The following is an 11,128-nucleotide window of genomic DNA, read 5'->3' on the forward strand; positions in this document are numbered from 1 at the left end:
CATCGGCATGAGTTCCGAGACCGCATTTTCACGCTGACTCCCACTTGGTATGGTCCGGATGTCTCTGTGATTCGCACACGAGGATGGGAGAATCGATTAGGACAACGGTTACTTGGATATGCCATGGCTCATAAATCCGGCCAAGCTATCACCAGGTATGCCACACTCATATCAGTAATGATGTAGAGGGGGTTGGAGACGGTTCATGGTCAAGATGGATAAAAAATGGCCTGATTGACAACAAAAGTGATCCAAGTTGTCAGATCTTAACTCGTGAATATCTTGCAAATCAAAATGAGTTACCAAGCGATAAAATATATGATTTTGGATATAACCCACCGGTTTAGCAAGATTTTGGGTATAACCCACCGGTTTAGCGCCGTTGCTGTATTTTAATTTTATTTTTACTATAAATAAGTAGGTTTTAGCTTGATTATAACTCTTTTACAAGCTGCGCTGGACAAGTGCTTTTAATGGATTCTGATTTCTCTCGGGCTATTGGATTTGGAGTAGTTATCTTGCAGAAGACGGTAATGCCTGCATCGGGTGAAACGAGCAGTTTGAATGGAATAACTGCTGCCATTTGTCAAATGGACGGGGATTCTGTGGGGGTCCACCATGACGTATGCTTCTTATCCAAAGCTCGATGGTACCACATCACGGAAAATTGTGGGAATCGAACGCGTACCGTTGAAAAGTTATTTAGGCCACGGGAAGTTTTGGATCAAGCTGATATCGGCGTTTTGCTTGTGAGCCGGTAAAACGGGTGAACAGCGTCGATAAAACACCTACATCATTGTGGACCCCACAGAGTTTACTCAGTACGTCATCCGTGTCGGTATCAAATGCAAAATAGGGCCCACCTACCTGACTATGGGGCCCACTTTGATGTATGTTCCATACATCCACGCCGTTCATCCATTTTGAAATATTATTTCATGGAATGATCCAAAAAATAGAGTAGACCCAAATTTTAAGTGAATCACACCACGTGAAATAGTGTTGAATGACCATTAAAGACTTCTTGGAGGCCACAAAAGTTTTGAATTAAGCTGATATTTGTGTCGTCCATTCATCGAGTTCTTTGTGACCTTATCAACAGGATGGATGGAAAATATCTTTGTGACCTTATCAGATAGAAAGTAAACATTCCGGTGGCCCCGAGAAGTTTTTAATGGTCATTCACCACTGTTTCATGTGGTGCGATCCACCTGAGATTTAGATCTACTTCATCTTTCGGACCATGCTATAAAATGATCTGTAAAAATGGATGGACGGCGTGGATGTAATGTAAATAAATCAAGGTGGCCCCACAGTAAGGGATCCACCCACCTCCGGCGTCCCCTTTGCGCGGCGGATCCGTGTCTTCAGTGTCTCTGTCGCGACTGGGGCGACTGAGTATCCAACGTACGTCGCCACCCACATGCTGAGACCGAAGATCGGAACCGTCCATATTGTAGAACCTATGTTGTGATAGCTACAAAATTACACTGAAGGATGATTGTGACCATCAATATCTGTAGCTGACTTAGAACATCGAAAAGAAGAATTTCAATGGATCGAATTCAACTCTAAAATTCAAAGATTATTTTAATTATTGAAGAGTGAATATTGCCAAATAACTTATATATTTTTTCAAAAATAATATGAACGGTTCAAATCTTCCGACCATCTACACGTGCGGGCCCCAGTTGGCCGCGACACACGCTGGATTCTCCGACGCGACAGAGGCAAAACGAACTCATATTCCCTTACTCTCCTAAAGGCTCGAGGCCACATGCCACCGCCATCTCCCGTTAGAAAACAGGAAGAACGAAAAAGAAAAATCTCCTGATTTTTCAGATTTCTCGATCTCAACACAGATCGAAAGATCTGAACTGTCCATCATGAATATTTTCAGATTAGCAGGGGACATGACCCATCTGATGAGCGTCATCGTCCTCCTCCTCAAGATCCACACCATCAAATCCTGCGCTGGTACGTCATCTCCCCTTTCTCGCCATTGTCTTTCTTCCTCTCATTTATTAAGATCGAATTCTCAAAAATTCGGACCCCGAAATCGGCCAATTCTGGCCGTCCGTTGAACCATCGGGTATGTGATGATGTCCGTCGATGACGCACATTGGCCGCCTGGTGGAAGTTCCGGATCCCTCACCCCACGTTTCGGCGTGGGATGTGATTGCGAGATCCGGACCGTTTGTCAGGTAGGCCCTGCTGTGTTTTAGGATCTGAAATCCTAATCTCTTGAAATATTAACCTTGGCGTTTCTCGAAGTGTTATTGATGCAAATTTGAGATCGTAAAAAGTTCTGTGGAAATGGATGCGGGATCTGAACCGTTCATCAGGTTGGCCCCGCTGTAAATGTCCCGTGACCTGAAAATCGGCCTATTCCAGCCATCAACTAGGCCACATGAGTACCAAAATTTTGGACGATTAAGAAAAATTATCCGTTTTGGCCCACCTGATTTACCGACTAGCCTAATTGTCAGGTAGTCGGTGTGGAAGTTGCTACCCACCTGACGAATGGCCGGGATCTTGCATGCATTCCCATTGGCACATGTTGCAAGAGTAGGATCTGAATCCTACATCCTTATCCGGCATTTGACTGGATTTTTACATTGCATTGTCCTAATTTCGTAAGTTTGTGAAAATGATATTTATTTCAAATCCCATTATCAAATTAATGAGAATTCGATCTCTGAATTGCAAGAATGGATGAAGAACACATCCACTAGTACATTTGAATAGAGAGAAGTAAACAAATTTATTTGAATTTCTTCATTTCTTACAAATACTTAAATGAAACATCACAAAATTCAGAAAATGCAGTCTCCCTACCTCTTAGAACAATCCCTTTTTATAGACCATCAAAAGACACCCAAAATCCTTGTGAATCTTAAATTAAGATTTTCCAACTATTTGATTGACTTCAAATCAATCTAATCTATCAACGATAGCAACAGTTCTATGTACAAAGATCTGACCAAATTTGTAGTCGCCAAAAAATTGTAAAAGTAAATCCAGATAATCGTCCCCAAAATCTTTAGATAATCTTCAAAAATCAGCACTCCTATCTTCCAAAAATTATAAATGCCAGTTTCTAAAATTTAGCCCCCAAAACTAGAAGAAACTTCCCAAAATGTGGACCTTGGGCCTACATTAGCATGCTTTCATCAGATGTAACTCTCAATTACCTTAGTTTGAAAAAGTATGGTTACTCCTTTTACCAACTTCCCATGGCTAGAACCTCTAGTACAAAACTGTTTTTGTTGCCAAGGCAAACCTCTCCTAATATTAGTACAAACATGATTTTCAAATGGTCTTTCTGCAGTCGGTGATGGGTCCTTGATCGCGGAAGGGGATTCTCGGAATGCAGTTGCTTGGGCTTCCAGAATCATTTATTGTCCATGAAAGTTCTCATTTCGAATGATTTGAGTTTCTGTTCTTGTCCATGAAAGTTCTCATTTCGAATGATTTGAGTTTGTGTTCTTGTCCATGAAAGTTCTCATTTCGAATGATTTGAGTTTGTGTTCTTGTCCATGAAAGTTCTCATTTCGAATGATTTGAGTTTGTGTTCTTGTCCATGAAAGTTCTCATTTCGAATGGTATCAGTGATTCTCTTGCTAAAGAAGGGGTCCCATAGATAATTCTCTCTATATGAGCGATACCTATCTGTCGCCTTGATGGATCTTGTCACTACTTCCCCTCTCGGTTTTTTTGATGTCCTTCTTTTTTTGCCGATAAATCAAAAGCCTAAACCCACAAATAAAAATACAGAAAATGTGTCTGCTGCCTAAGGGATGAATCGAAGTAGGAAACCATAACGGATCAATTTGATTAACATCAGTGGGAAAAAAGCTTGCACTTTTTATCACTTAAGATTCTTACACTGCTATGCCATCGGGAAGCTTATCGAATGACCTTTCCAATGAGCCCTAGATTGTGTGATTATTTTTTAGTTGCTATTAGAAGAAATAAAATTGTTGTGTCATTGGCATGAATGGTTGGATTAGATTGCACCTAGCTTATCAGGTGAGCTGGTTAATGGGTGCCTCTGTTAGAGGGGAGACTCGGGATCAAGTCGATGTGTTGGTTTCAATGTTGCCTCAACCAACTACGATGTCATCCAAAAAAAATGGTTTGGATTAGATAAAATATAGTGTTGAGAGTGCTTTAGGTTTAGGGTTTAGTATTATAGCTTTATTTGAGCTTGGTACAGGGGCTTTGCTAGTTTTTTTGCTTCAAATTGAGCTCTGAAGCTCATTTGGTGGTTCTTTGAGAACCTTCTTTCACAAAGTTCATTAATTGTTTATCATCTCTCAATTTGATATTTGCAAATGGTTTGTAGATTTCATGCTCTATTTTCCTGATCCTTTTTCTCTCTTTAGGATCTACTGCTGTAGTTTTCATTATTTGCCACATTTCCATCAGATTTAAAAAAAAAAAAAAATTTGCTGCACTCAACTCAATTTTCAGGCTGCCTCATACATGTACTATTATGTCTCTAACTTTAATCTGGATTTTGGTCTTGTCATATATCATATCATTTGATTGTCTTGCAAACCTTCACATTTGTGTATTCCAATGCTTGTAATTAGAGGTTTACTATTATTAATATTAATATCATCATCATCATCATCATCATTATCTAAGCTCTATCCCAGCTAATTGGGACTGGCTATACAAATCATGTTCTGTCATTCCACTTTATCAAGGGCATTATCCTCAGTTAAACCATAGGTCATTAAATCTGTAACATATACATGATATATAACTCTCGACATTTTTTATCATATGCAGGCGTTTCTTTGAAGACCCAAGAACTGTACGCTCTTGTTTTTGCAAGTCGTTACCTGGATATTTTTACTGATTTTATCTCACTGTACAATTCCGTCATGAAGTTGATTTTCCTGGGGAGCTCATTTTCAATTGTATGGTACATGAGACACCACAAGATTGTCCGCAGATCTTATGATAGGGAACAAGACACATTCCGCCATCTGTTTCTCATATTACCATGCCTACTTTTGGCCTTATTTATTAATGAGAAGTTCACTTTTAAAGAGGTATGTGTGTCTTCTTTTATTCATTATCAGGTGATCGTATGCTTGCATATAGTGGATCGATATTATTTATTTACGAGGAATTATAGGATCCTTGAGCTAACAATTTGTACAGTATACTCAGATCTTCAGTCCCATGGTCTTGTAATCCAAACCACTGGTCTATTCCGTTCCACTGCGGATGGTTCATGCCCCAAAGATCTCCCAGATGGGATCATCCTAGTCAACAATCTAGGGAATTTTCAGTTGAATGTGTTTCTTAGCTGTCTATTATTGAGCCATAAACTGAAAGGTCAGGATTTCCTTATCAAGGGGACTTCTGGGCGTGCCCATCCATGGTGGGAGCCAATGGACCAATGGTCTGGATAACTGAACAATGGGCTCCACTTGCCAGAATTGAAAACTTGAGTATATTGTGCAAAGTCTCAGGTCAGGGATCTTACTATTCTCCTCTTTACTTGTTTCATCATGCACGTATTTGTCAAGCAATCAGAATCTCCTTGCACGTAGTGGTCACTGCTTCCCCAATTTTGTCTAGATTTTGGTTTCATCATCTAGTTAAATGCCTGTCATCAATGCAATGGAACAGGTAATGTGGGCATTTTCCTTGTATTTGGAAGCTGTTGCAATACTTCCTCAGCTGGTCTTGTTGCAAAGGACTAGGAATATTGACAACTTGACTGGGCAATATGTACTCCTCCTTGGGTGAACTACCAATCCTTAGTCCTTGTTTGTTTGATCCTTAATTTATGCATTTGTGAGAATGTCTGAATTCACATTAGGGCCTGTTTGGATAGTGGGAAAAGAAAAGAAATTTGTAATGATCATCCATTATCCAATGATGATTTCCCAAGGTTCCCCATGAGCATGGATTCCACATTGGGGGTCTTGTTTGGATAACAAGTGGAAATTGAAATAAGGTTCTCACGATAGTCACCTCGTATCTTGTGCATGAGAATTTGACTGTGGTGGTTGGGTAATGATTGCTTTTTGAAATCCAATGTTTCTAACGTCCCGTCATGGGAAACTTCATCCATTTTCTTGCCTTTTCCTTTCTTTTTCCACTATCCAAACAGGTCCTGAGTTTCTATGATCTTTCATTTCATGTAATGGCATATAATCACTAGATTTTCAAATGATGCATTATTAGATTTTCATTTTCTGTTGTGACTAAACAGTACATTGAAGTTTGAGGGCTACAATTTATTGTTGGTTCTGTTGGATTTTTTTATTTTTTTTATTTTTTTTTGCCTTGCATATGAAAAAAGAAACCATCATTGCCATGGCTTTGCTACTAGGAATTCCATGTCACTTTTTTACCTCACCTACGTATATTTGCTAGACAAAATGGTTGCTCAGCTGTTCTCTTTCTCCATCTACTTCAGCCTTCTGTTACATTTATGTGAAGGAGAAGTTTTCATGTTTTCTTGCAAGCTTATCTTCAAAGAGATGAAAGACCCTAGTCTGTTTGATGTGAGCTGGCCCTTCTTAAGCTCAATTTCTTACTTTACAGGAGAGGTTTGAGTCTCCTAGGGTCCTTGGCCATCGATGGGTGGGCATGATGTGCGTTTTTCGGTTGGCCTTTTGGCCTTTGAAAGCACATGCCTCTGTCTTTCATGTGCCCCTTCATGACCAGGCCATCTCTATTGTTTTTTGCTTCTTTTTTAATAAAATTATTTTACGTAGCAAAAAGTGGAAAAAAAAAAAAAAAAAAAAAAAAAAAAAGGGGGTAGGGGGGGAAAGAAGCCATTGGAGTTTACCATCAGGCACGAGCTATGTTACTTGTAATTGGGGGGTCTCAATTTCCTACAACGCCTGTTATTGGGAGCCCATGCAACAAAACTCTGTGGGGCCCTCTGAGATGTCTGTGTGACATCTACTCCGTCCATATGTTGTGCCAGCTTATGTTAGGATTTGGGCCCAAAAATCAGGCAGATTCAAAATCTAAGTGGCCCACACCACAAGGAAACAGCAGAAATAGAAATCCCACCATTGAAACCTTCTTGGGGCCTTCAGAAACTTTGGATCAGGCTGATATATGTGTTTCCCTTCATCCCTGTGGGAGTCAGCTTATGAACAGGTTGGGGATCATATGAACATATGGTGGGCCCCACGAAGGTTTCAATGGCGGGTGTTTCTATCCCCTCTGTTTCCTGGGGTGTCACCCACATGAGTTTTGGATCTGCCTCATTTTTGAGCTGGCACAACTGATGGAGGGAGTGTCTGCTGCACAGAAATCAGGTGGGCCTCACAGTTTTTTGTCCGACGGGCTCCTTGTGACAGGTGTTTGTAGGAAATTCATGCCCGTAATCAAGTGGGACCAATGACTTGTCATTTCAGTTTGATTCCTACCGGCAGGATCCATGTGTCTGCAAGAGAACACAGAATCCTTTACATGGCAATAGAATTCTGATGGTGATGACCTTTTTTCATACCTCATCCCTATCCTGTAGTTAGAGCTGGGCAGAATCCGACCCAATACGAACCGAAACGAAGGCCTAGATCAGTGCGGTTCGAGTAGGACCACTCATATCCGATCGTATATCGGATTGAGTTCGGATCGTGGTCAATCCAGACCGATCCGATCCGATTCGGTCGGGTACAACACATCGGCGGATGATCCTGTATCCACGAGGACCCTAAATACCTTACGATTTGCGATGGTGACGGAGATAACCAGGGCGTCATCATGTGGGTGATGGATGCCCCGTGTGTCTTCTTCTGTGAACGCCACACTATACTTCTCTAATTTCCTTTCCTTTGGGGGTCGGGTTAGGATCACGACCTCGGATTCAGGCCGACTAAGGCTCCTTGCATGAGTTTTTCGAGCGTAATTCGAGTCGCACCCACCCATCTCTCCTCCTCTCTACCTCTTTCTCTCCATTCCTTTCTCTCCTTCTTTCCCACCTCTCCTTCTTTCTCTCCGTCTCTCCCAATCTTGATTCAGCCCAGTCCAAATCGATTGGACAGACTCAACTCGATCCGACTCGGTTCGGTTTCCCTGATCGAATCGGACTCGGTTCGGGTCAGGCCAGCAAGGATTCAGATCGGATCAAGTCATCCCTGCTGGACTCGGTCCTGGATCGAATCGAGTTTGGGTCAGGTTCTTGGAAAACTCGGATCAAGTCAAGTTGGACCCAATCCGGTCCGACTCGACTCGATGCCCACCTCCACCTGTAGTTACCATAAGACAGACATGGATTGTGGCCTGACAATGAATTTTTGTTGTGTGTGGTCTGTCAAAGAATTTTTGTTGCTCTAAAGAGGTTGATGTGAAATCTTTATCTTTTTACAAGACAAGAACTGTCATTAGTTCACTTGTGCTTGGAAGGTATTATTTGATGCTCGACTGAACCAAACTCTCTTTTTTCTCTCTCTCTTTTTTTGTTTGGCCTAGAAACGGTACAGGTGGGCCCCACCATTTGTTGCTCAATGGGCTCTCCATCTGGTGGGATCTATCTATTGTAGATGAGCCACTCTGTTGTTTCCTTCCATCTGTCTTAGTTGTCCGATTGATGGTGGCCTGCAAATATATGGTTCAGCCAAATGGTCCGTATTCCATCTTATTTTAGTGGGTCACTGAAAAGTGGGACCCACCTTACGGTTGCTGGCCAAGTACAGAACAGCAATTTAATCGGGCCAAACATTTCCTCATCATCTAAGTATATGCTCATCAGACTGATTAACTCTTCTGCTCTCTAGTTAAAGCATTTCTATCTATTTAAATCGACAGTGCCTGTTTTAATGCAGTGCGTACCGATCATTGTACATTCTCAACTGGATTTACCGCTACTTCACCGAGCCACACTACAGTCATTGGATAAGTATGCCGAGCTCTATAATTCCCGCTGCTTCGTCTTGTCTTTTCTCCATTTTGCGAGCTCTCATATTATATTCTGTTTCACTTTTGATGCTGCAGCGTGGATATCTGGGCTTGTGCAGACATTGCTGTATGCTGATTTCTTCTATTATTACTTCAACAGGTAAGTGATTGTACTCCTTCAAAATAGAATTGTACGGTTGTAGTCACCTACAGCCTGGTGGCCATCCAATCTGCAAATGGGATGATAGATGTCCAGTTTAGGGAAAGGAGTGGTGGCCATTCATCAGTTGGGCCTAGTTGGTAAGTGCTGTACCAGGAATCAGGTTCAATCATGATGTACGTGCTGATCTCGAGTAATTTATTTCCTAATCATCCATTTTCTTCATACACCTGGAGTCACAATGGCTGAACCAAGCTAATACTTTAGCTGGACATACACTGCATCCTATCAGATGAATGGTCCTGATTTCACCCACATAACAAGAGTACAATACTACTCCCCTATACTCCAATTTGTCAAGTGAATCGCCGTGCCGTTCATCAGTTGGGCTTAGCTGGTACGTGCTGATGCTGGAAATCATGATTAGTGATATGAATCTGGGGTCTAACTCCAACCTTCCAGTTTCTTCATACATGAGCAGTCGACGAATGACCTGATTCTTTAGCTGCACACATGCAAGGCAGCCCACTAGATGAATGGCCCTGATTTCACCCACATCACAGAAGCACAACTGGGAGATAACCATGGCATTTTGCTGTAGATGGGGGTGTAAATTGTAGATTGGACGGCCTGGTGGGGCCAAACAATCCAAATCTTTTGGCAGATGGGGTGAACTGTCTGAGCCCCACCAAAATGTTGGTTTTGTGGCCCAAACGTTTTCTGCCTCAAATCCAAACAGAAGGAGAGTATACCATTACAGCCATTCACACTATTTGTGCTTTGTTCTATGACGTGCAGCTGGAAAAACAACGTGAAGCTCCAGCTACCAGCTTGAGGCAATGGATCAACTAATCTTGAGACTTGCAGATCAAGGACCCAATGCCACATACAACAACATATACGCGTTCCATTTGGATGTATTTTTACAGGGACTGTTGGAGACAGTTTGCGCCAAGGATATGGTTTAGTCATTATTCAACTGCAAGGGGTAAATATTGTTCTCATAATGATTGAAAGAATATGGACTATTGATCCAGTGGGCCCGCCTATGATCACTTTGCACCATTGGGCAAGCAGTCTACCATGGACACAGTTGGGCGGGGGTGTAATCCTAAAGGGTGTTTACACAGAATATTATCAGATAATTTTATTTTTTATTTTTATTTTCCCCTTTTCAACTAGGGAGAAGGGGGAAAGCTTTTCCTTCATGATACATAAGTGAAGAGCTGTGATCCGGTGGGAGCACTGATAATTGATTTGGACCATTGGACAGGAGGCCTGCCATGGTTGCAGTTCCCCAATGCCAACATGTCCAAGGTGGTCACAGCTGTTTTGAGCCGCAACTTGTTGACCCGAACCCGAATGACCCAACCTGAGCTTGTTTTGGGTTCAGTCGGGGGTTGTCAAGGTCTTCTGGTCAGATTGCAAAATGCCAACCTGATATGAGATTAGGTTTGCAGGTTGGGTCCTCTTCAGGTTGGGTTGGCCTTATGTTGACCCTTGAACCAACCCAAGTTGCACCCTTACTGTGTGGTTTTGGTTATACAAATGATGGGTATTTTTCGTTCCTGCGCAACCTACTGTTTGTTGTTTCCTCTAATCCAAGGCTTTGTTTCAATGATGGGTTGGCCTTACATTAGCCTGCACGACCGAATTTGATTGCTAGTAAGGTGACAAATAGTTGTAATGGATCATAGGTTACTTGTCATGACCAAATTCTATTATTAGAGGAAGCTTGTATGGGTACTCGCATTAGGCTGCCCATCCATATATTCATCCTTGATACGCAGGGGTCAGATCCAAGCTCCCAATTACTTGGGCCTCATCTTTTTGATGGCCCAGAAATTGGGTTGGTAAGTTCATACAATGAATGGAATGGACCCACGAAATATCTCACCCCAAGTGTTGGGCCAGGTCAGGTCATATGTGCGGGTTGCCTCCTTAACGAACCTGAATCAATAAATGCCAAACCATTGCAAATGGGTATGAGATTCATTCCATCTCCTAGCCTCAATTGGTATATAGGATGGCCAAGAATCAGGTCAGTCGACTACTTGGCCGGGCCACTTTTTCTTACTGTTC

The 11,128-nt window shown here is 42.0% G+C and overlaps 1 protein-coding gene across 1 annotated transcript; it reads left to right on the top strand.

Moving 5' to 3' along the window:
* Positions 1-1,776: 1,776 nt before the first annotated feature.
* Positions 1,777-9,986, top strand: LOC131246838 (ER lumen protein-retaining receptor-like). Its single transcript, XM_058247271.1, has 6 exons — positions 1,777-1,977; positions 4,801-5,066; positions 5,653-5,768; positions 8,814-8,887; positions 8,983-9,046; positions 9,845-9,986. Exons 1-6 carry the CDS (start codon positions 1,887-1,889, stop codon positions 9,879-9,881), a joined length of 648 nt encoding a protein of 215 aa, XP_058103254.1. The 5' UTR covers positions 1,777-1,886; the 3' UTR covers positions 9,882-9,986.
* The last annotated feature ends 1,142 nt before the right edge of the window (positions 9,987-11,128 follow it).

This window comes from Magnolia sinica, chromosome 5 (assembly GCF_029962835.1).
Source record: "Magnolia sinica isolate HGM2019 chromosome 5, MsV1, whole genome shotgun sequence".
Taxonomy (NCBI): Eukaryota; Viridiplantae; Streptophyta; class Magnoliopsida; order Magnoliales; family Magnoliaceae; genus Magnolia; species Magnolia sinica.